The 25,553-nt window shown below is 45.9% G+C and overlaps 1 protein-coding gene across 1 annotated transcript in view; it reads left to right on the plus strand.

The window, feature by feature from the left end:
• Positions 1 to 25,101, plus strand: part of AGO2 (argonaute RISC catalytic component 2) — a 128,958-nt gene extending 103,857 nt beyond the window's left edge. Inside the window, exons 14-20 of the mRNA XM_082257415.1 lie at positions 4,942 to 5,101; positions 13,900 to 13,990; positions 20,235 to 20,429; positions 20,546 to 20,680; positions 20,796 to 20,897; positions 22,875 to 23,074; positions 24,038 to 25,101. Coding sequence (XP_082113541.1) covers positions 4,942 to 5,101; positions 13,900 to 13,990; positions 20,235 to 20,429; positions 20,546 to 20,680; positions 20,796 to 20,897; positions 22,875 to 23,074; positions 24,038 to 24,146 — 992 coding nt within the window. The 3' untranslated portion in view covers positions 24,147 to 25,101. The remainder of the gene's footprint in view (positions 1 to 4,941; positions 5,102 to 13,899; positions 13,991 to 20,234; positions 20,430 to 20,545; positions 20,681 to 20,795; positions 20,898 to 22,874; positions 23,075 to 24,037) is intronic.
• Positions 25,102 to 25,553: the final 452 nt, after the last annotated feature.

Consider the following 25,553-nt stretch of genomic DNA (forward strand, 5'->3'; position numbering starts at 1 on the left):
TATCCACGGACACAGGTTACCCTTAGGGTTCTGAGTCATCGCACTCGTATGGCGAGGACGACATATCCTCGTCTGTAGCCATGCGGGCACCTCTAAAAATGGCAGATGATTCTGCAGCGTCAAGGACGCAGGTGTTTTTTTGGCACTCGCAAATGCCAGAAGTTGGGCAAGGTTTTCCCTTGTCTGGAACATTTTGACAAAATTGTCTGACCAATGGGGGTGCTTCAAACAGATGTTAGTGGTGCTGAAGCGTTTTAAGAGGCGCTATCTATTTGCGGACGCTGTATCCTTAAAATGGACCGTTCCACTAAAGGTTGACCATGCGGTCTCCAGATTCAACAAATCTACTGTGGTCCCTGTGGAGGAGTCTCTGGTCTTTAAAGACCCTGTGGATAGAAGGATTGAGTCTCTGTCCTGCCACTTACATGTGATAGCGGGCTCAATACTTAAATCTATCTTCGTGATTACTCTGGTGTCCCAGACCATAACGGAATGGGCAAAGTTACTAAATAGAGACCTCGAAACACAACAGTTCCCTGCGGGCCTGGCAGAGCTAATGGACCAAATGGTCCAAGCCCTACTATTTGTGATACGCCGCTAGATGCAGCCCCACTTGTAGCCAGAGTATACGCGTTAGGGTAGCCTGGTGTGGCTAAAAAGCTGGTCTGTGGTTCAGGCTTCAAAAAAGGCTCTATCAGAGCTCCCCTTTAAGGGGGACCGCTTGTTTGGATCCTAATTGGATGAACTGATCAAGGGACTTACAGGTGGGAAGAGTACCCTTCTTCGTCAATCCTCCAAGGGCAAGTCACCACGTAATAGACGGGGGGCTTATTTTACAGCCCAGACAGCCCTTTCGTGCCTCTCGCACACAGGAGAAAGGATCTAAGCCATTTAGGTCTTCTGATGGTTCCAAGAAGATATGGCCGGGTAAGCCGAGAGCAGGCCCCCTCAGATCTGCAAACAAATCCCCGTTTGCATGAAGGGGCGCCCTCACCCGTATCTGGGGTGGGGGGGACATTTTTTTTTTTTTTTCTTTCCGGAACCATGGACCTCCTTGATTAAGGACAAATGGGTCCAAGAACTGATCTGATCAAGCGTTAAAAGATCAAATTCAGGTCCTGACCGTCGGACAGATTTTTCCCGTCCAATCTCTACCTATCTCCAGATAGGTTACGGGACCTACGAGGGGCGGTACAGGACCTGCTGTCACAAGGGTTTGTAGCAGTTCCCTCCCGGGAACGCTTTTAAGGGTTTTATTCAAACTTGTTTACTGTTCCCAGAAAAGAGGGAGAAGTGCATCCAATTCTGGATCTCAAGGCTCTGAATCGCTTTGTGTGGGCGTCCCTACACCAAGGTGACTTTTTGGCCTCTATCTACATCAAGGATGCATATCTGCACATCCCTATTTATGCTGGGCATCAGCGCTTCCTTCGATTTGCTGTAGGAGAGGAGCATTATCGATTTGTGGCGTTCCCCTTTGGTCTCTCCTCCGTCCCCAGGGTCTTCACAAAAGTGTTGGCTTCTGTATTGGCTTTACTACGACAGCAGGGGAATGAGGTCCTAGGGTACTTGGACGATCTTTTAAGAGCGGTTTCCCACTCCGTTCTGGTGGGCAATCTGTCTATCACTGTCCGGACTCTGCAAGAGTTCGGTTGGAGTATCAATTTCAAAAGGTCTGCTCTGGTCCCAACCTCCTAGTTGGTTTATCTGGGCCTGACTCTGGAATCGGCTTCGGCGAGGCTGTTTCTTCCCCCGTAAAAGCTGTAAAAGTTGCAGAGGGTGATAGTTTGCTGTTATCCAGCAACCTGTCCTCTCTGCGGACTTGCATGTAAACCCTAGGTCTTATTGTGTCTACCTTCGTGGCTGTTCTGTTTGCTCAGCTCCACAAGAGACCTTTGCAAAGGGAAATTCTTGTCAAGTGGAACAAAGATCCAAAATCATTGGACAATATGATTCGGTTGAGTCACAGCACAAGGAATGCTCTTCTGTGGTGTCTTCCCTCGTTGGCCTTACACGAGGGCAAGTCCTCCCTCCCATTGTATTGGGCCATGTTAACCACGGATGCCAGCCTGTCTGACTGGGGAGGAGTGCTTGGTAAGCTGTGTGTTCAGGGGACCTGGACTGGGGAAGAGTCCAGACTACTGATCAATATTCTGGAACTCAGAGCGAAAAAAGCTTTGCCTTAGTCACTGAACAAATCGTCTACAGGGTTGTCCAGTTTGGATTCAATCTGACAATGCCACGGCTGTAGCTTATGTCAATCATCAAGGAGGCACCAAGAGTGTCTTGGCGGTCTAGGAGGTGGCTGAGATCCTGAAATAGGCAGAAAAATTTGTTCCAGCCCTCTCCGCCATGCATATCCCACTAGTGGAGAACTGGCAGGTGGATTACCTGAGTCGTCAGGTGTTGGATCAGGGGAATGGTACCTACACTCGGTGTTTCACCTGCTTTGTCCTGTGGGGGACACCCCACGTCGACCTGTTTGCCTCTCGACTCATCAAGAAGGTACAGAGGTTTGTAGCCAGGTTTCAGGATCCTCTGGCCGACGCCAAAGACACACTGGTGGCTCCTTGGGGTCAGTATCGGCTAATTTATGCATTCCCTCCGCTGAAACCCCTGCCGAGGCTTCTGCGCAGAGTAGAGGTGGAAGGGTTTCCGGTCATTCTGGTGGCCCCAGACTGGCCTCACTGGTCTTGGTACGCAGATCTGCTAAGGTTTGTCGCCAATGCTCCTTGGAGACTTCCTCTCAGGGAAGATCTCCTGTCTCAAGGGCCGATCTTCCATCCTGCTTTACAGTCACTGGCTTTAACAGCATGGCTGTTGAAAGCCAGGTATTGAAGGATAGGGGTCTTTCTGACTCAGTGATTCCTACACTGTTGAAGGCTAGAAAATCAACCTCCAGGAAGATCTTGCGTGGAAATCGTACATCTTATGGTATGAATCGCTGAATGTGCATCCACGCTCCCTTTTCAGTGGCTTAGATTTTGGCTTTTCTCCAAAGAGGGGTTGAGCAGCGGTTGGCTACCATTTGGCTTAGGTACCATTTAAAGGCCAAGTGTCTGCTTTGGCTGTGTTTTTTCAACCCCCGGTTTGCCTTATGGCTCCTCCGATACGGCCCCCGTTACCTCCGTGGGAACTTAACATGGTACTGTCTGTTCTTCAAAAACCTCCTTTTGAGAACATTAGGGAGATTCCTCTGCTTACGCTGTCACAGAAGGTAGCCTTTTTGGTGGCTTTTACCTTTGCTCCCAGAGTATCTGAATGGACGGTGCTATGCTGCTGTTCACCTTATCTGGTGGTCCACAGAGATAAAGTGGTACTTCGTCCTAATCAGTCGTTTCTTCCAAAGGTGGTTTCTGATTTCCATTCGAATTAAGACATTGTGCTACCTTCACTCTGTCCTAAGCCCAAGCATCCCAAGCAAAAATTGCCTTGCATTCTTTGGATGTGGTTTGGGCAATTAAGGTTTACCTGGCGGCTACTGAATCTTTAAGGAAATCAGACTCTGGTTTTTGTCCTCGCGGAAGGACCTCGAAAGGGATTGGCTGCGTCTGCTGCGACCATATCCAGATGGATCAGGCAGACGGTGGTACAGGCTTGTTCACTGAAGGGACAGGTTCCACCTTTCCCTGTGAAGGCACATTCTACTAGAGCACTTAGTGCCTCTTTGGCTTTTCGCCACCAGGCGTCGGTAATGCAAGTTTGCAAGGCGGCAACTTGGTCGTCTGTGTACACGTTCACAAAATTCTACAAAGTAGATGTGTTGGCATCCTCGGATGCTTTTTCTGCGTTGTTTTTCCACCCCTCATGCAAATACTACTTTGGGACGTCCCAATGGTTAAGAAGAATATGGAGCTGCGTCTGTCAATGAACGATGGAGAAAACTGGATTTTTGACTTACCGTAAAATCCTTTTCTCTGAAGTTGACAGACGCAGCACCCACCCCACTATTTGAGTGGGATGGGGTATTTTCCTCTAACACTGCTTGCAACAAAACTGAATACAGAGTGAGTGGGTGTATGCCTGCAGCGACTGCCCCATAGGCGTGGTAAAGATTTTTCCTGCCAAGTGTGTTACTCCTGTAGGGGGCAGCATAACCCAATGGCTAAGAGGAATATGGAGCTGCGTCTATCAATGAACTTCAGAGAAAAGGATTTTACGGTAAGTCAAAAATTCAGTGTTTTTAAAAATGTAGCTATAGATTTCTGGCTACTAGCATAACCTATCACCAAAGGACAACCCAAAATGTTCTGCTCCTGACGATTGCAGCAGTAGAACATACAAGTATGTTAGTTGTTTGTACCTGTATTATAGCCCAGAAACAATAGTGCGCATTTTTGCGTTTTATTTTTTCCTTACCTAAAACATGCTGACACCGACACAAATTGGAAAAAAAAATACTGACCTTGATCTTTCACCCTGACCCAAACACTAACCCTGGCACTGACCTAGATCAATCTTTGATCCAGGGTGTTTTTTTCTACGTTCCTACACTTTTTTTTTTTTCATTCCTGCAAGGACATATAAAGATGCAATGTATCTCTCGTCCATTCGCAGAGAGGGACAACGCGGGGGCGGGCTTCAGTGACTGATCACTGTAACAGCCAATCAGGGGCTATCACAGCGATCAGGTGACCGGATATCGGACGTTCTGGTTTCTGATTGTTGGAAAGGGGCCTGGGGATCTCAGTGAGACCCCAGTCTCTGTACTTGGAGTGCTCCGCACAGCACGCTCCCAGCACATAGGGAAATATGCGGCCCTACGGAAAACAGCCCACTCCAGTGGGGCCGCATATTTTTCTGGCGGCGCCAAGGAGGTTAAAAGCTAACAGCTATAACATCCTATATTCTTCTGTGACTCTCAGACTATTCAGTGGGAATTGGTATTTTCACTTTATTTTTTATTTTAATTTATTTAACTGTTTTTTTTCTTCTTTCTAGCTGAGGTAAAACGTGTAGGAGACACCGTGCTGGGCATGGCAACGCAATGTGTGCAGATGAAAAATGTACAGAGAACTACACCGCAGACACTATCTAACCTCTGCCTGAAGATTAATGTAAAATTGGGAGGAGTTAATAACATTCTGTTACCCCAGGGCAGGTAAGATACTGCCAGTTAAAAAAATGTCCAGCGTCCTTATCACTTGTAATTTTTTTAATACAGGAACATTTCTAGCAGAATTTTAGTATCAAAGTAATCATGAATACATACTGTAGGAGTGGTGGATTAAGAAAAATGTGCATTTTCTCTCGTATAAAAAAGGCTTTTTTTTTTTTTTTTTTTTTGGTTAATGCAAGCTATGCATTAGGTTAAACCACCTGTGTGCAGCAGCTTACCTGATCCCATCTCTATTCAGCAATGTTGCAGGAGAGACTCGGCTGCCCAAGACACTCCTCCTAATTGGCGGAGACAACAGAGCGCCATTGGCTTCCGTTGCTGTCAAGCAGTTTGTGAGCCAATGAGGACAAAGCGGGACCTAGCCTGGGAGCAATGTCTGAATGGACACACAGAGCAGTGGCTCAGCTCGGGTGCCCCGATAGCAATCTGCTTGCTGTGAGGGCACTTGTCAGGAGGGAGGGGCCAGGAGAGTCAGAGGGACCCGAGAAGAGGAGGATGGGGCTACTTTGTGCAAAACAACTTCACAGAGCAGGTAAGTATAAACTGTTTTAAGTGGAAAAAAAACAAATGACTTTAAAGTGTTGGTAAACCTAGTAGCCTGCATTTATAATATCTGGTCCCCCACAGTACACAGTCAAGACTGCTACCCTGTTTCCCTGAAAATAAGCCCTACCCTGAAAATAAGACCTAGCGTGATTTTTGAGGATGGCTGCAATATAAGCCCTACCCCGAAAATAAGCCCTAGTTAAAATCCCTGTAAAAACATGTAATCCATTTTTAAAGATTATATAATGTGCACTGTCTGTTTGTAACTTTATTGGGAAAAATACCTTAATTACACAATAAAGTTACAAATGGAGACTCGCTGGACATTATATAATCTTTTACAAAACAGATTGCATAATTTTTTAATGATTTTAACCAAGGTTTATTTTTGAGATTACAGAATGTTATAATGCTGACTCCTGAGCGGACAGGGGAAGAGGAGAAAAGACTGGGGACACAAAAACTTTTTAAAAAATATTCTGTTTTCTTCCAGGTTTTTTTTTTTTTTAAACCTAGAGAGGGGTAAATGACACAGCACAAGGACTGTGCTGTCTATCATGCTAGGATCAGGATATATATATATATATATATATATATATATATATTATAATATATATATTTTTTTTAGGGTTACAACCACTTTAAGATTGTCCTTTAAACATACCGTAAATAAAGAAGACATCCCCTGAAAATAAGCCCTAGTGTGCTTTTTGTAGCCAAAATTAATATAAGACCCGGTCTTATTTCCGGGGAAACACGGTATATACTGCTGATCAGAAAACGTATTTAGCAGTTTTGATTTACTAAAATTGCATTTCCATGTTCTATCAGTGTCTGGTTAGAGCTTGTAGGAGGCTTTTTTGTGCTGTCCAGTGAGACTGCAAGACCCCTGACCCTCAGTCTGGACAGTGCTGATTAGCCCTGTGCTGATAACATTCATCCCCCCCCCCCCAAAAAAAAAAAAACTCTAGCAATACACACCAAACTGAGCATGTGCAGCTTGACTCAGTCTCTGTGCTATCAGAAAATTTTAGGAGTCAGTGGAAGGAGGGGAAGATCAGTTAAGACCGGATTAAACAGCCTTTTTACACAATGCGGAGGTTTACCCCTTAGGTTCTACAAGTATAACAAGCATGCTTTACTGCATACAGACTGATTTTTATTATTGTAGGTAACACTTTAAAGTGAAACTAAAGTGCCCACTCTTATTTACAGATTTTTTTTATTGCATAAGAGACATGCAATAAAAAAAAAACACCTACCTGGCCACTTATCCCCATTATGTAAACTTGATATTTTTTTTTACTCATTAGTTAAAGCCCTTTGTTGGAGACCCTTTTTGTGCTGTTGTGTATACTGCCCCACCCATGTCCCCCTTTACTTTTTGCTATATTCATAAGATCATTCATAAGATGGACTGGATAATCTAGATCCAGAGGGTCCCTCCAGTCTGGACAGCGCGCAGGCGTTAGGTTGGCTGCGATATAGCCCCACTGGACGGGGGCTAGCCTGGGAGTTAAACGTCTCGTGAGGGTGCATACAACCTGGCCTTGGCCTGAGTCACAGCGTTCCTCCTGGTCGACAGCCACCCACATCCCAATGGAGCTATGGTCTGTCAGGAGCTGTGGCCCACCCTGTTTCTGGTATGGTAAGTAGCTGTCCCCCCTCTACCCCTGGAGGGTTTTTGGGGTGGACATGGGCCCCTCCTTGCGATGGTGGGACGCCCAAGTCACACACCCCCACCCCTTTAAAAATTCGGTGGTCACTGTGGGTCTTCAGCCCCCACCCCCTCTCTGGGTGAGGTTATGAGCTGGCTTTTGCCACATGCTCTTAAGGGGGGCTTGTTGGAGTTGCTGCTGACCGGGTTTTTCCTGATGCAAAACAGGGTGGGGGGGGGGGGTTGAGCAGGGTTCCCCTGCTACCCTGGGGGTTGGTGACTAGAGCAGGGATGTCCTCTGTGCTCCATGCCGCAGTTGGTGGGCTGGGGGAGCGGCTAGTTTGGCGTTCGCGCCTCATGCGGCCGGATCCGGCCCCAAATTTAGGCTCCAGCCTACCGGTCAGGAGCTATGTAGGGCTGGCCCTAGTGAGGGTGGCTGAAGCCATTCCCCTCCGTTTGGGCATCCCCCCTCCCCCCTCTGCTGCACCTGGGTTGTCTGCTCCGCTATAGCTTGCGGCTGGGTGTCCACATAAATTTAGGCCGCGGCCTACTAGGCAATGCGGTTGAGTAGGCCTCTGTTGGGGTGGCGGCCCCAGTGACCCTGACTGGGATGAGTGCACTTGCGGCTGGGCCTCCACACAAATTGAGGCCGCGTCTTGCATTCTACGTCCTAGGCCTCATGGCCAGCTTGGTACCTTCCTTGGAAGGGGTGGCTTAATTTTTGATGGCAACCATGCCGCCATTATTGTGGAGGGTACCTACCCCTTTTAGCGCGGCAGGATCTTTAGGATACACTGCCTGCGCGTCTCTGTCACAGCGGATGGCCCCCTTTTTAAGAGGGCTATTTCCTATTGTGAGGGACTCTGTGGAGGGGCTCTGAGGGCGACCCCCTTGTTTTTTGCGGAATCCAGTTGGTGGTCCATTCATGGACCCAGGTCAGCGCCCCCCTTGTGGGATCGCAGTCGGCAGCCCTTCCCTAAATGTTTTGTTTTTCCTGGGTGACCTTAGTATATAGCATCCACCACTCTCCCCTGCCTCATTTTTCCATCAGATCCTGAATCGGTTTCGGCTACCTCGGACTCGAGTCACCCTACCGGGTCTGCGTCCACACACCTTGAGTGCTCAGACAGTGAGTAGGTTTCCTCTGCTCCTCTAGCCATGCATGAAAAGGCACTGGTGGATGCACTGATTGTGTCAGAGGGAAATTTTAAACATGGCGGAGATGCTGCATCGGAGGCGCCGGTCCCTTTTAGCATCATAGGTCCTGCACTGTGGCGTGGGTGTTCCCCTTTCCGCTTACTTTGACAACATTGTCACGTAACAGTGGGGTTGTCCAAAACACACTCTTGTGATCCCAAAGCGTTTTGCTGTGCGGTATTCTTATACAGATTCACTGTTTAAATATTGGAAGGTCCCACCTGTAGTGGATGCACTGGTTCCAGGTTATATAAAGCTCCTTTAATTCTGGTTGAGAAGTCCTTGGCCTTTAAAGATCCGGTTGATAGGAGAGCGAAGGCTCTTGCCTGCCATGTTTCACTATGGCTTGTTCGGCTTAGGCCGGTATTTACTATTTCCCTGGTGCAAACTCAGACGAGTGGGCTAAACTTTTACGCCGGGACTTGGCGGGGAAACTGCTTCCCCCCTGCCTTTGCAGAGCTGGCGGATTAGTTGATCCAGGGGCTACAGTTGATCCTTGAGGTCTATTTTGAATGCGGCTTCTTTTTGATTTTAGGCTGTCTGTTTCGACAGTGGTCCTTCAGCGTCTTATCTGGATGACAATGCTGGTCTGCGGACCAGACTTCTAAGAAGGCCTTATCTGATCTCCCATTTGTAGGGAATCGCCTGTTTGGAGGTTACTGAGGGAAAAGAGCCCTATTGTAGATGTGGGTCATTCTTTTCTGCTCGTAAGAGGATTTTTTTCGTCCCTTTTTAAGGGATAAAAGTCCTTCAGGGCCTCCCCCGGAGGTTCCAGGAGGACCTGGTCTGGCAAGCTACAAGGTGCTCTTCCAGACCTGCAGACAAGGCTTCCTCTGCATGAAGGGGCACCCTCACCTGTATCTGGGGTGGGGATATCTTTGCTGATTTCTGGATCCATGGACCTCTCTGGTAGGGGTCAAGATGGTCCACAAAGTCATTTGATCCGGCTACAAGAGTGAGTTTCGGTCTTCGTCCTGAAAGGTTCTTTCATTCCAACCTGCACTTGGCCCCACATCACTTACGTGGTCACTTTGGGGCAGTGAAAAACTTTACTTCATTGGGTGATGGTTTGTGCGGGTACAGAAGTTCCAAATGGAGTCCATTCGCACAGTAGTGGCGTCCCTTCATATGGGTGGATTTTCCCACTTCTATTGGCTTCAAGGACGCCTACATTCACATTCCAATATGTGCCGGTCACCAGCGCTTCCTCCGCCTTTGACGTAGGCGAGGAGCATTGTCAGTTTGGGGTGTTTACCTTTTGGTCTCGCCTCCGCTCCTCGGGTCTTCACAAAGTGTTGCTCCCGGTGCTAGCATTGTTGTGTCAGCGGGGGATCGCTGCATTGGGGTTCCTAGACGATCATTTTCTGCGAGCAGAGTCTCCGACTGCTCTGATGGGCACCTTGAAGATTACGCTGCCATCTCTGGGGGAGTTTGGTTGGATTCTGAATCTTCAGAAGTCTGCTCTGGTTCCATCTACAAAACTTGGACTATCTGAGTGGATTTGGCCTTAGCCAGAGTGTTGCTTTCTCTGGAAAAACTCCAGAAATTGCAGGAGGCAATTCAGCTTCTGTTGGCCAGCAGACGGTCATCCCTCTGGGCTTGCATGCGGGTGCTGGGCCTGATGGGGTCTACCTCTACCTGTTGAGGTGGTTCAGTTTGCACAGTTCCACACGAGATCTCCTCAAAAGATCCTGGTTAAATGGGAGAAGAATCCAGTCTCTAGAGATGGCTTTGTTTTCCGGCACTTCAACAGGACAATCTTTCTCCCCCTGTACTGGGCGGTTGTCACCATGGATGCCAGCATGTCTGGTTGGGGAGGCATCCTCGGCACACCTTGTGCTCAGGGGGTCTGGACTCAGGAGCATTCCAGATTGCCGATCAATGTACTGGAACTCCGAGCGATCAGACTTTGGATCATTGGGCAATTCGTCTTCAGCGGTGTCCAGTAAGAATTCAATCGGACAATACCATGGCCGTGGACTGTCAATCACCATGGGGGCAAAAGAAGTGTCCTGGCAGTTCGGGAAGTAGCTGTATGTGACGGTGTTCACCGTCACTGGAATTTTAAGGACAGATGGGTGATGGTTTGAATTGCTTCATATTTGTCAGCAAGGTCATTTGTTCCCATTTGCCATGAGGTCTCTGGCCAGGAAGTAGAACTACTAATATGGTCATTCCAGGAAGTTCAATGTGGAGACGGACTGTCTAACAATGTTGCTTTTGTCTGAGGTGGCTTTCCATTCACCTATTGTCGGGTGTGCTAATGAACTCACCTGCTGTCTACTAAGGGATGTATTGACACTCAGTAATGTGTATTGGGGGCTCGTTGGGGAACCATTGTTCTGTGTCTGGCTATTGTGTACATTGATTGCCCCCTGGGGCTTCTGTCTCATTACACATAACAGTCCTTCTACTCAAGTTATCTGACCAATCCCTGCTGACTCATTTTCAAGTCCTCATTTGCATGGCGAAAGGAGGACCTGAAGGGGAACCGCAGGTACTTTGCAATTGACTAATAGGAGGGCGGTTGTTGGGGGCAGGATGTTCCAAATTCTGTATAAAAGTGTGCTATGTTCTTCCAATAAATGGTCTTCCTGTTTTGAACTTGCATACAGCCTGCTTGGTGTGTGTTCTAATGGATTCCGGACGGCACATAGCTGTAGTTCGGATCCCGGAGCCTTGGTTGACCGAACCATCAGACGTTGCGATCTGCAAGCTGACTCACTAGAAACAGAGGAGTGTCGGGAGAGCGGAAGCGAGCGAGCAAGGGTCTTGTCACAGCTGGCATTCTAAGGTGTGCAGATTGATCATTCCAGCCCTCTTTGCTGTACACATTCCATGGAAGGTACAGAGGTTTCATATCATGGTCCAAGGATCCTCTGGCTGACGCCGCAGATGCATTACTGGCTCCTTGGCATCAGTATGGTCTGATTTATGCCTTTCCCTCTCTCAAACTTCTGTCAGGACTCCTGTGCAGGATCGAGGCAGCAAGGGATTCCGGTCTTTCTGGTGGCTCCAGACTGGCCTCGCCGGTCTTGATACGTCGATTTGATACGCTTGGACGCCGATGCTCCTATGAGACTTCCCCCTCAGGGAAGATCTTCTTTCTCAATGACCAATCTTCCATCCTGCTTTACAGTTGCTGGTTTTACCGGCTTGGCTGTTGAAAGCCAGGTGCTGAAGGATAGAGGTTTGTCTGAACTGGTGATTCCTATGCTATTAAAGGTTAGAAAAAGTACCTCCTAGGAAGATCTACCATCGTAATTTGGAAAACGTACGTTGCGTCATTTAAGTCTTGGGGTCCTCCCCTGCTCCTTTTCTGTGGCTCGGATACTGGCTTTCCTCCAACGGGGGGGGCTTGAGTACCATCAAGGGCCAGGTTTCAGCCTTGGTGGTTTTCTTTCAACATCCATTGGCCACACTTTTCTTTGATGCATAGCTTTATGCAGGGAGCTCGACACTTGGCTGCTCCAGAGCGGTCTCTGTTACGGTTCAGGGTCCTCAAATTGGTGTGGTCAGTAAATTGGTGTTGTCAGTTATCCAGAAATCTCCCTTCGGAAATATCTGGAGGTTCCCATGCTTGCATTGTCCCAGAAGGTGGTCTTTGGTGGCTATTACTTCTGCGTGCATGGTGTCAGAGCTGGTGGCGTTGTCTTGTCATTTACCTTACCTGTTGGTTTACAGAGCTAAGGTGGTTCTTTGTCCCTGTCTGTTCCTTCCAAAGGTCGTCTCGGATTTCCATTTGAATGAAGACATTGTGTTGCCTTCCCTATGTCCCCGGCAAAAACATCCTAAGGAAATTGCTCTGCATTCCCTGGATGTGGTTCGGGCATTCAGGGTGTACCTGGCAGCTGCAGAGTCTTTTAGGAAGTCCAGACTCACTATTTGTACTCACTGTTTGACCTCAAAGGGTTAGCCGTTTCTGCTGTGACCGTTTCCAGATGGATCAAAAAGTGATTCTGGCCTATTCAATTAGGGGTCAGGTTCATCCTTTCCCTGTTAAGACACACTACTTAAGCGGCGATTAGTGCCTCCTGGACCTTCCGGCATCAGTGATGCAGGTTTGCAAGGCGGCCATCTGGTTGTTTTTGCACACTTTTTTTTATACAAAGTTTTATAAAGTTGATGTGTTGGCATCTGCGGATGCTTCTTTTGGACGCAAGGTTTTGCAGGCTGCTGTTTAGAAGACCTGGTCCTCTTTGAGGGTGTATTGTTGTTTTTCAGGTGAGCTCCAGTTGTATTGGTTGAGCTCCAGGTTACCTGGTTGGCTATGGTTAGCCTTGGGAATAATTTTCTGCTATTTTCCCACCCTTCATGTTTAACACTGCTTTGGGACATCCCAATGGGTAAGAAGATGAGTTGCTGTGTCCGTCAAAAGAAAGAGAAAATGGGATTTTTGACTTGCCTGTAAAATCCATTTCGCTGATGTTCATTGACTGACACAGCCCCCACCCCTCTTTGGAGTTGGCTTTCGTCTGACACTGTAACAATACTGAGTGCCTATAGCTGAGTGTGGGTGTATACCCCCTGGGACTGCCCATAGGTGTAGTCAAGCTTTTTCCTTCCTAGTGTCCTACTCCTGTAGGGGCAGTAAAACCCAATGGTTAAGAAGATCAGTCCGCCAATGGACATCAGAGAAATGGGTTTTATGGTAAGTCAAAAATCTTTCTCCCCCCCCCCTCCATACTGTTAAATATCTAGTTTGAAAAATCCCCAGTATGTTTCCTGCAGAGAATAGAGAGCTAGTGGTAGTACTCTAATTGTGCTGACTGCATGTAATTTGCTTTATCACTTTGCAACTGTAAATCTGTCAATCTCTACCTGCCAGATCGCCTTCCACTAGCTTCAACATTAAATCTGGCCTGTCCTGGTTCTCCATATTTATTTGAAGTAAACTGTGCTCTGGAATGTCTGCAGTAGCAAGGTGATGTGTAGACATCACGTTGCATGCAGGTAGAATAACCTGCCTCTAGTTATGTAATCTAAGAAAAAGTTTTTGGATTTTTAATACTAGTTTGTTGTTTTTTTTTTTTTTTTTTTTACCAGTATGGAATAGAATAGAAGTTTTGTGTGAGTTGCGTGGTGGTATAGTCACATCGCTTTTGCAATTCTAGTTATAGCAATAAAAACTCAGAGGTTCTAAACCTTCACATCCTAAACTTTAAAAAAAAAATGTCATTACTCACAAGCCGCATACCTGTTCCTTCGCTGCAATATTTTTTTTTTCCCAGCTTGCTTGACCTCACTCTGAGGTCCTCCCAAGCATCAGGGTCCATTAAAGGTGACTTATCAAGCAATGAATTCTAACCTTTTAATTTGAGTTGCATTAGGTGTCTTTGTTTCTGTGGCTCCTATATAAATCAACCTTTCTTCTTTCCAGACCTCCAGTCTTTCAGCAGCCTGTTATATTCCTTGGAGCAGATGTTACTCATCCTCCTGCAGGGGATGGAAAAAAGCCATCGATTGCAGCAGTAAGTTATTAGACTTTTTTTTTTTTTATTCAACTTTTTTTATTTCAATTTCTTTTTTAACATGCCACTTTAACGTTTAATATTTTTGTAATTGTCAGTCTCTGATTTTAACAGATCTTTAGGCTGCCAAATGCTTTAATCCAGTGTGTATGAGCAAGGGATAAATGATCTGAGCAACAAGTGTGCATATTTACTTTTCTCTATCGCTCATTGACAGACGTAGTCTTCTTGATTCTCAAGAGCTGGGTTATGTTGTCTCCGCAGGAGTAGGACTAGGCAGAAAGACAAAACGTTCTGGCTCCACCTTAGGGGCAGTCCCTGAGGGTATATCCTCCCTCTCTCTGCTACAGGGAATCAGTTTTTTTCTGTCTAGTCAGGAGTAAGGACCTAAGTTCCTTGCTGGGATCTTTTTGGTCCTGGCAAGATTTTTTCTTTAAAAAAAAAAAAAAAAAAAAATTTTTTTTTTTTTGGCAGTTTTTCTCCAGTGTTTTTTTTTTCCTGTGAGATCTTCAAGCAAATACGCCGGACTGGGCGACACTAGTGGTCACCCCAGCCGGCCTACGAGCGCGCGCAGACCATTGCATTGCGCTTGGTCGGCCGCGACACATTCAAGTAAGTATGCGGGGCCGGGCGACGGGCTGGATGTTGAGATCCAGTGGTCACCCCGGTTTCTGCCTACGAGCGCGTGCAGACCAGAGCTCCGCGCTGGGTCGGCTGCGACGGAGTCCCAGTGGAGGGACTGACCTTGCGAGTTAAAAGTCTCGCTTGGACGCCAGGAACCAGAGAGTCGAGGCGTCCGGAGTGGTCCACAACCCCCCACCCCGGTGGAGAGGGTATTGTGAAGAGAGGGTGCCTGTCGGTTCGGTATGGTGAGTAAACGTTCCCTTTTTTCTTTCCTCGTTATGAGGCAGTATGAATTATGGGCCCCTCCATACATGGTCAGTATATATCTGACACTAAAAGTCCCCCTTGTAAATACAGTATGTGTTTGGTGGGAAGTGGACCTGGTTTGAGAGCTAACACTCTACCCAGCAGACTGTAGCATTACAGCAGACATAGGAGGTATAATCCTACCTTATTTGTAGTGTATCTCCTGTAGATCAATAAATCGCCACTTAGCAGAGATGCAGGTGGATGTGCTGGGAAAACTATTTCGGCGGTCCGCCGCCATTTTGCCGTAGACCAGGTGCATGTATGTCCTCAGGTCACGCCGGCCGCCATGTTTTTGGAGTCTATTGTCTCTTGTATGGGGGCGGCCATGTTTCATGAGCCCAGCTACCTCGTGGAGAGCTGGGAACGCCGGAAGGCGTACACAGGGGGCGGAGCCACGTCCTTCTACCCGGGAAAAAGCAACAGCTCCTTCCAGTCTGTAAAAGACAGACGCTGACTGCAGTTGGTTGGAAACTTCACTGCATCGGTTGGTGAGCCTTGGGGGTCCCTCTCTCTCTCTGTGGGGATCGAGAAGCAGGTACTCTGAGGGGCGCTATTGCGCTAGGGGGAGACACATAAAAAAAAAAAAAGTTTTTTTTGTTTTTTCTGGCAAAGGTGTCCTGAATTAACATGGACCCTGCCACTCATGTATCTCCTCCGGATCCCCTCGAGGGGTCTGCAGGATCCTCCAGCACCCCACTGACGATTGAATCATTGTCAGCTATTATGGAAACTTTTGTGTCCCGGGTGGAAGTGGCTTGTCAGGGACAGGGCGCAAGAAAGCGACCCCCGCCTAACCCCTTATTATCTGAAACCTCGGATTCAGACTCTGAGCCTATTTCTGCAGTTGCAGGTACTTCATCTGGGATTGGTGTCTCGTGTACTGTCTCTTCAGACAGTGAGGAGGATGTTTCGGCATCAGCCATAGCCAGAGAGGAAGCGTTGGTAAACGCACTCATTGTATCTGTTCAAGAAACCTTAAGATTACAGGGTATTCCGTCGGAAATAGCTGAAACTGAAATCCCTTTTGGGACTAAAAAACGCATCAAAGTGGCGAAGGTTTTTCCATTGCCCAAATGTTTTGGCAATCCAATCGAAGAAGAATGGCGTCTGCCAAAACGCACTTCTGCTATTTCTAAACGCATTAACAGGCGTTATCCGTTTGAGGAAACCCTCATTAAGAAATGGACAGAACCACCTGTGGTGGATTCACCAATTGCTAGATTGAATAAAGCCACGGTTATTCCTCTAGAAGACGCTCCGTCTTTTAAAGATCCAGTGGATCGCAAGATAGAAGCTATGTCTCGCACCATGTTTACCTTGATTGGATCAGCTTTTAGACCAATAATTGCTATTGGTCTGGTTTCGCAGGCTGTAACTGAATGGACCAAGTGGTTACGCCGGGACTTAGAAGAGGTCCCTCAGGCGGTATCAGATTTGTTGGAACAAATGATACAGGGGTTACAGTTTGTGTGTGATGCGGCGTTAGACGCCACTCCATTATTGGCGCGAGCATCTCAGCGGTGGTTCTCAGGCGTACACTGTGGCTAAAAGGTTGGTTAGCCGACCAAGGTTCCAAAAAAGCATTGGCTAATATCCCCTTTTTAGGAGAGCGTCTTTTTGGAGCCAACTTAGATGAGATCATTAAGGATCTCACGGGTGGAAAGAGCACCTTTTTACCGCAAAATGTTAAAGGTAAAGGAACTCGTCAAAAACGAGGGCCTTCTTTTTCTGCTCACAAAAGGTTTTTTCATCCCGCGGGTGAAAAAATTAAGTCCTCCAAAGCTCCTTCAGGAGGCTTAAGGGGACGTTGGTCGGGCAAGCAAAAGCCCGCCCCCTCCGGACCTGAAGATAAATCGTCCAAAGCCTGAAGGTGCGCCCCCACCCATAACTGGGGTGGGGGGACGTCTTCGCCGGTTCCCGGATCCATGGCTTTCCAGAATCCCGGACAAGTGGGTTTGCGAAGTCATAAGGTCAGGGTACAAGATCGAGTTTCGATCTCTCCCACCGGCGCGATTCTTCCCTTCCAATATTCGACTATCCCCGGATTGTTTAGAAGATCTGCGGAGAGCAGTCACGGATTTACTACAACAAGGAGTGGTAGTCCACGTTCCTTGGACAGAACGTTTTCAGGGGTTTTATTCAAACCTATTTACAATACCCAGGAAAGAGGGCAAAGTGCGTCCAATTCTGGACTTAAGGGCACTCAATTCTTTTGTCAACATAAGAAAATTCAGAATGGAGTCCATTCGCACAGTAGCAGCCTTCCTGCATCCAGGGGATGTCCTAGCGTCCATAGACATCAAGGACGCATATCTTCACATTCCCATTTTCGCAGGACATCAGCGGTTTCTACGCTTTTCCGTAGAAGAGAACCACTATCAGTTTGTGGCGTTACCTTTCGGTCTCGCCACGGCTCCTCGGGTCTTCACGAAGGTGTTGGCCCCAATGTTGGCACTACTGCGCCAAAGAGGCATATCGATTCTTGGTTACCTAGACGATCTTCTGCTTCATGCAGAGTTTCCTCAGACCTTGCTACAAAACATAGAAATTACTATAATTTCTTTACAGGAATTCGGGTGGCTGGTGAACCAGCAAAAGTCATTTCTGGTTCCCACCCAGAGGCTCGAATATCTGTGTCTAATTCTAGACACAGTCAGGACAAGAGTTTTTCTTCCGGTAGGGAAACTCCGGAAGATTCAATTAGCAGTCCAGTTGTTACTATCCAACAGCTGGTCTTCTCTTCGAACTTGCATGAGGGTTCTGGGGTTGATGGTGGCTTCCTTCGAAGCAGTCCCATTTGCCCAGTCCCATACCCGAATTCTTCAGCAAGAGATTCTTCTAAGATGGAATCGGAATCCGGAATCCCTGGACAATCAGATCAGATTGAGCAAACAGACCAGAGAGTCAGCCAGGGAAAGTCATTTCTGCCAATATATTGGACGATAGTGACCACGGATGCCAGTCTATCCGGATGGGGAGGAATTCTTGGTCAGTTATCTGTCCAGGGACTTTGGTCCCTGGAAGAATCCAGGTGGCCGATAAATGTATTGGAACTGAGAGCGATCAGACTTTGTCTGATTCACTGGACCGAGCAGCTCCAGGGCAGCCCGGTTCGGATCCAGTCGGACAATGCCACGGCCGTGGCTTATGTCAATCACCAGGGGGGCACCAAGAGTGTCCGAGCGGCCAAAGAAGTGGCTTGCATTCTTCGCTGGGCGGAACGATTTGTTCCAGCTATCTCTGCGGTGTTCATTCCGGGGGTGGAGAATTGGCAGGCAGATTATCTCAGCCGTCAGACTCTGGATCAGGGGGAATGGTCCCTCCATCCAGAAGTTTTCCACCAGTTGTGCCTACGGTGGGGCACCCCGGATGTGGATCTGTTGGCATCACGATTCAACAGGAAAGTACAGAGATTCGTGGCTCGCTCCCGCGATCCTCTAGCAGAGACCGCAGACGCACTGATCGCCCCGTGGGGGCAATACCAGCTAATGTATGCCTTCCCTCCTCTCGGGTTACTGCCAAGACTTCTTCGCAGGATAGAGGAGGAAGGAATTCCAGTAATTCTGGTAGCTCCGGACTGGCCTCGTCGAGCTTGGTACGCCGACGTGGTCAGACTGGTGGCGGACGTCCCGTGGAGACTTCCTCTCAGGGAGGACCTACTGTCTCGGGGACCGATCTTCCATCCTGCTTTACGATCGCTGGCTTTAATGGCCTGGCTATTGAGACCCAGGTGCTGAAGGACAAAGGTTTGTCAGCTTCAGTTATTCCTACTCTAGTTGAAGCAAGGAAAGCGACTTCCAGAAAGATTTATCATCGCACATGGAAGTCCTACATTGCATGGTGTGAACCTCTGGGGTTCCGTCCACGGTCTTATTCGGTTAGTCGAATATTAGCTTTTCTGCAACAAGGGGTTGAGCAGAAACTGGCCTTGAGTACTATCAAGGGTCAGGTCTCAGCATTAGCTATCTTCTTTCAGAAGCCTTTGGCTACTCATTCCTTGGCGCGGAATTTCATCCAGGGGGTGCGACATCTGGCTCCGCCAGTGCACGCGCCGTTACCCCCCTGGGATCTTAATTTAGTGTTGTCGGTTCTTCAGAAACCTCCCTTTGAAGATATTAGGGAGATTCCTCTACCTACGTTGTCCCAGAAGGTGGCCTTCTTGGTGGCTATTACTTCTGCACGCAGGGTGTCAGAACTGGCCGCATTATCTTGTCGTTCCCCATATCTGGAGGTTCATAGAGATAAGGTGGTTCTTCGTCCGAATCCATCCTTCCTACCAAAAGTGGTTTCAGAATTTCATCTGAATGAAGAAATTGTATTACCTTCCCTGTGTCCTAAGCCCAGTCATCCTCGGGAGTTTGCTTTACACTCCTTGGATGTGGTCCGGGCGATCAGGGTATACTTAAAAACGACAGACTCGTTTCGCAAGACGGATTCACTTTTTGTGATCCCGGATGGACCCAAAAAGGGGTTGCCTGCATCTGCCGCGACCATTTCCAAATGGATCAGACAGACGGTGGTACAGGCTTATTCTATTAAGGGTCGGGAGCCCCCGTTCCCTGTTAAGGCGCACTCCACTCGGGCGCTTAGTGCGTCATGGGCCTTTCGCCATCAGGCGTCAGTGGTCCAGGTGTGCAAGGCGGCTACCTGGTCGTCGGTGCATACCTTTACAAAACATTATAAAGTTGATGTAATGGCATCATCTGATGCCGTGTTTGGCCGCAAGGTTTTGCAGGCCGCCATTTGAGGAGACCAGTGGTCTGCCTCGAGGGTTTTTTTCCGTTGGAAATTTTTTTTTTGAGTCTCATTCTTTGTTTATAATGAGCCTTTAAAACTTCGTTTGGCACCGGTTGGGCCTTCTAGATTGGATTTTGATTTTTGTCAATCCCACCCCTCATTTGTGGCACTGCTTCTGGATGTCCCAGCTCTTGAGAATCAAGAAGACTACGTCTGTCAATGAGCGATAGAGAAAATCGGATTTTTGTAAGATCTTACCGTAAAATCCTTTTCTCTTAAGCTCATTGACAGACGTAGTACCCGCCCCTCTATCATTGAGTTGGGTTGGGTTAAATTCTGTTACTGCTTTAGAACAGAACTGATTCCCTGTAGCAGAGAGAGGGAGGATATACCCTCAGGGACTGCCCCTAAGGTGGAGCCAGAACGTTTTGTCTTTCTGCCTAGTCCTACTCCTGCGGAGACAACATAACCCAGCTCTTGAGAATCAAGAAGACTACGTCTGTCAATGAGCTTAAGAGAAAAGGATTTTACGGTAAGATCTTACAAAAATCCGATTTTTTTTTTTCTTGCTTAGGTTGTAGGTAGCATGGATGCACATCCCAACCGCTATTGTGCCACCGTAAGAGTACAGCAACACCGCCAGGAGATCATCCAAGACTTGGCTGCCATGGTCCGAGAACTGCTTATCCAATTCTACAAGTCAACGCGTTTCAAGCCAACAAGGATCATTTTCTACAGGGATGGGGTTTCTGAAGGACAGTTCCAGCAGGTAGGATGTCTATACAAGATAGATTTCTGGATAGAAGAAAAAAAAAAGGCAGAGTAAGATGGTTAAAACAGTTACTGTCATATGATTTCCCTCTTGCCTTGTGTTTTTTAAAACAGGTATTACATCATGAGCTTCTGGCAATTAGAGAGGCTTGTATCAAGTTGGAAAAGGATTACCAACCTGGCATTACCTTCATTGTCGTACAGAAAAGGCATCACACACGACTTTTCTGCACTGACAGAAATGAGCGGGTAAGAACGTAGACCTGAATGTTTCCTTTCTCTGGCCGTGCCTGCAATAGAGGGCAGTGGTTGGAAGATGAACTTTAATATCTCTTGGCCCTTACACTGCTTGCTCTTTTTCCAGGTTGGGAAGAGTGGAAATATTCCAGCTGGTACAACAGTGGACACAAAGATCACCCACCCGTCAGAGTTTGATTTTTACCTGTGCAGCCACGCTGGCATTCAGGTATGTTTTACATTTTTCTGTATGATAAAAAAAAAGTTTTACATTTTCGTTATGTATTATAGTTGCATAGGTTGAAAAAAGTCTCAAGTCCATCTACTCAATACTATATTGGCAAATGTTTGGGGACATACATGAACCATTGAGCTTATAACCGTTTCCTTTACATATCAAGTAGAATGCTTTGTACTTAGTCGTTCTAAAGCCTAAATATGTTTTACTTTAATGCATTTCTTGCAAAAAAGGTAAAAAAAATGTTTAGGCATCTAAAGGAGGGAAACTGCAGCTGCACCCATCCTCTTCCTCCTCCATACCCCAATTATGCCTCATCCATGCCCATCCGTGCCACGTCCATGCCTCATCTGTGCCCCTCCCATGCCACCTCAGTGCTCATCCGTGCCCTGCAGTGCCTCAGAATATTGTAATAGGAAGTCAGGAAATGACGGTGCTCCCTGAATGTTGGAACTTTGTATGTGGCCAGGCTGTATAAAAGTGTTACACGTGGTATCGCCATACTCGGGAGCAGTAGCAGAATGTATTTTGGGGTGTCATTTTTGCCATGTACATGCTATGTTAGAAATATATTATAAGTGGACAACTTTGTGGGGAAGAAAAAAGTTTTTTTTCCCCCCCACATTTTCCAAAACTTGTGGAAAAAAAATGACCCGTTCAAAAGACGCATTATGAATCCTAAATTATGTGTTGGGGTGTTTGCTTTCCAAAAATTGGGTCATTTTGTGGGGGTTTCCATTGTCCTGGTGCTCCAGGGCTTTCAAAAGTGTGATAGGTTGTCAGGAAATGTGTCATTTTTGCTTCTGGAACGCCTGGAGGTGCTACTTGGATGTTGGGCCTCTGTATGTGGTCAGGTTGTGGAAAAGTCTCACACATGTGGTATCGCCATACTCTGGAGTAGCAGAATAGGTTTTGGGGTGTAATTGCATGTATGCCTATACAGTGTGTGAGAAATAACTTGGTAATATGACCATTTTGTGAAAAAATCTTAATATTGCAAAGAATTGGTGAAAAATATTACAACTTCAAAAAACTCACCATGCCTCTTACTAAATACCTTGGAATGTCTGCTTTCCAAAAAAAGGTAATTTTGGGGGTATTTGTACTTTACTGGCTTGTTAGGGTCTCAAGAAATGAGAGAGGTCGTCAGTTCATCAGGTGTGATACATTTTCAATGATTGGCACCATAGCTTGAAGACTCTATACCCTTCACAAAGACCAAATAATATATACTTATTTGGGTTATTTTTACCAAAGACATGTAGCAGTATAAATTTGGCCAAAATTTATCAAGAAAAATTACTAAATTTGCAAAATTTTAAAACTTAAAGAGAATTTTTTTTACAAAATATTCAGTATTTTTTCATTTATAGCATGCAAAAAAAAAAAAAAAAAACCCCAATGATTAAATACCACCAAAAGAAAGCTCTGTGTGGGGAAAAAAGTTGGAAATCTCATATGGGTACAATGTTGCATGACTGAGTAATTGTCATTCAAAATGTGAGAGCACTGAAAATTGGTCTGTTTAGGAAGCGGGTATACGTGCCCTGTGTGGGTAAGTGTTTAGGCAAGGCTTGAACAGCATGAATGTATTATTGGCATTATAGGATCTGGCCCTTTTTACTCCTGTCAGTCAGGCTAATGTAATAGAAGTCTCCACCCACAAAGAAGCGCTAATTGTGATGCACAGGAGTTTGTTCTCATGTGCGGCCCAGATCATATTACTGCTGACAGGCAGGGGGAGACCTTTATGATGGAGACCACTAGGGTCCATCCTGTTATAAAATCTCTGCCTGTTATCAGTATATATTGAAACAAAACAAAAATAAATTTTTACTTAGTCCCTTATCTTACTGTACAGTGTGCTTTTAGTACAGAAGGGATCAGTATTTTTTATTTTTTTTTTATTTTAATTATATATGTGCTTTTTATAATAGTTCATTTTTTCATATTTTGTTTACTTTACAGGGAACGAGCAGGCCCTCCCATTACCATGTCCTTTGGGATGACAACAGGTTCTCTTCTGATGAGCTGCAAATCCTCACATACCAGCTCTGTCACACTTATGTACGCTGCACTCGATCTGTTTCTATACCCGCCCCTGCTTACTACGCACACTTAGTTGCATTTAGAGCCCGATATCACCTTGTGGATAAAGAACATGACAGGTATGTTTCTATGTAATACTATTAACTGGTGGGTTGTCTCCCCCTTCCCCAGCTGATTACAGTATATTATGGGACTATGGCCCTTTTTACGGCACACTCAGTTGCTGATGTCTGATCGGTACATGTTACCCAGATACTGACTTCCTAGAGCAGTGGTGGTCAGCTTAGTAAATATAGGGGACCTCACGCTGGTGTAGGACACACAAGCTTCTGGTAAATTTCACCAAAAGTAGTTATGCAGTACATCATGATGCATCCAATAAAGCATTAAAATTAGGGTTGGTCAGACATGCACTGAAAGTTTTCGATTTATCTGTGTTTTGTACTAGTCAATCAATTGCACCACCCATTGGATTCATTTTTTTTTTTTTCCACTCAAGGAGCCTCCATGGTGGTTAGATGGAAACCCTGGTTTGGGAGAATATAAAAGGAAAGGAGGCGCAAACACCTAGTGCATTACCCGTGGTACTGTATAAAATTTTAATAAAAAATGCCAAATGCATACTCACAAACATGAAGAAATAAAATCGTGTTACAAATTCCATCACACGTGTGCTGGAACATGTCCTTTAAGATGCTAACACGTTTCGGGAGTCAAGCCCCCTTCTTCAGAGCACTTTGTGAGTATGCATTTGGCATTTTTATTAAAATTTTATACAGTACCACGGGTAATGCACTAGGTGTTTGCACCTCCTTTCCTTTCTTTTATGTACCCGATTCGGAGTTCCCTGCCTGAGGAGAGCAGTGCGCCAGTCTTCCCCTTCGAAGTGAGCGCTTGGCTGAATTATTTGTCTGGTTTGGGAGAAGCCTAATTGCTATATTGACAACACGAAATTTTAAATTCTCCTCTTCAGAAGTTCATCAAATTTTTCTACTTCTGACTACTCCCTTTAGTTTATACCAATGCTGTGTGAGAAGTCTTTTATGGTTTCGCTAATACTAAAATATGTATTTGTTTTGCAGCGCCGAAGGCAGCCACACTTCTGGTCAGAGTAACGGGAGAGACCACCAAGCACTTGCTAAGGCAATTCAGGTTCACCAGGACACACTGCGTACAATGTACTTTGCTTAACTGGTGCTGGTACCCAGATCTTAGAGGCACTAACCAAGGAGGATTCACGCCAGACCAGCTGCACTTATTTGTATTGTAGTCTGCACTACAGTGACTTCCAAGTGCAATCTACCACCCACAACCCATCCATTTTCCCTTGATCACTTACCAGCCTTCCGTCCAGACCCTATTTTTTATTTTATTTTTTCCTTTTCCGATCTGCACACCTGCAATATTTTTGGAGTCAGATTTGTAAAATACATATGCGTTTACGGAATTACCCTCTTCAAATACAATCTGAACAGACGTTCACTCAGGGCTTTTAAGAAACGCTATGAAACAATTCGTGTTTTTTTTTTTTTTTTTTTTTTTTTTCGGTCGGAAGTTCCATTTTGAATGGTTCGACAAAATGTCATGGCCTGAAATCCTGAAGAAAAAGGCATTTTCTCCAAATTGTAAAGCCTTAAATATTTTAAGTGATTTTTGAGATGTTTTATTATATAAAAGAAAAAAAACTTGTTTTCCTCTTAAAATTGTGTCAAACATTCTAGTACATAAAAATTATGTATGTAACTATTCTGAGAAAGCTGTGGAGGTCAAAGGTGAATAAGTTTTAAATATCATAGTATTCATTTTTAATAAGTTAGGTTTTGTTTTTTTTTTTTTTTTTTTTTTTTTTTTTTTTTTCAGTGTGCCATTCAGAAACCTCTGTGAAAGGAAGATATTTTTAATTTAATGCTGGCTGGACTCAAAACTTGTCCAAAATTTGCTTACCAATACGGGTCTGTGGCAATGAAAGACAGTACAATCAGGTTAAGCTAATGTACAGAAGAATTCTATTTTAGCAGTATTAATGTGAGATAACAATGCTATTTATTTTATTTACACAGAGCATCATATTTCTATCAACATATCTCTATGTACTTAGGCAAAATTATGTTTTTTTTCTTTTGTTTTGTGTTCGTTTTTTTTTTTTTTTTTTAAGGACCAGTAAACCTACAATACAAGTTGGCTCATGTAAATTTTCTGTACGAATTTAGGAAATTTTATCAGACCGGATAAACCTGTTATGAGACATGCGTTCTATTTTGATGTGCAAGTATTGGTGCAAAGTAAAACCCTCTAGAACAGGGGTATGCAAACTGACCCTTCTAGATGTTGCAGAACTACAAGTCCCATGAGGCATAGCAAGACTCTGACTTCCACAAGCGTGACACCCAGAGGCATTGTGGGACTTGTAGTTTTGCAACAGCTGGTGAGCCACAGTTTGCATATCCCTGCTCTAGAAAATGCTTAAGTACAGAGCATGCTAATGTTTCATGAAAGCATAACTCCATCCTCACCTATATCTGTCCCTTCTGCTTCTGTGTGTTGCTCTTTTTTAATTTTCGCCCATTCTAACTCTGCTTTGAAGGGCATTGAGTCCGA

The sequence above is a fragment of the Pelophylax lessonae genome (assembly GCF_965119305.1).
Source record: "Pelophylax lessonae genome assembly, chromosome: 5".
Lineage (NCBI taxonomy): Eukaryota > Metazoa > Chordata > Amphibia > Anura > Ranidae > Pelophylax > Pelophylax lessonae.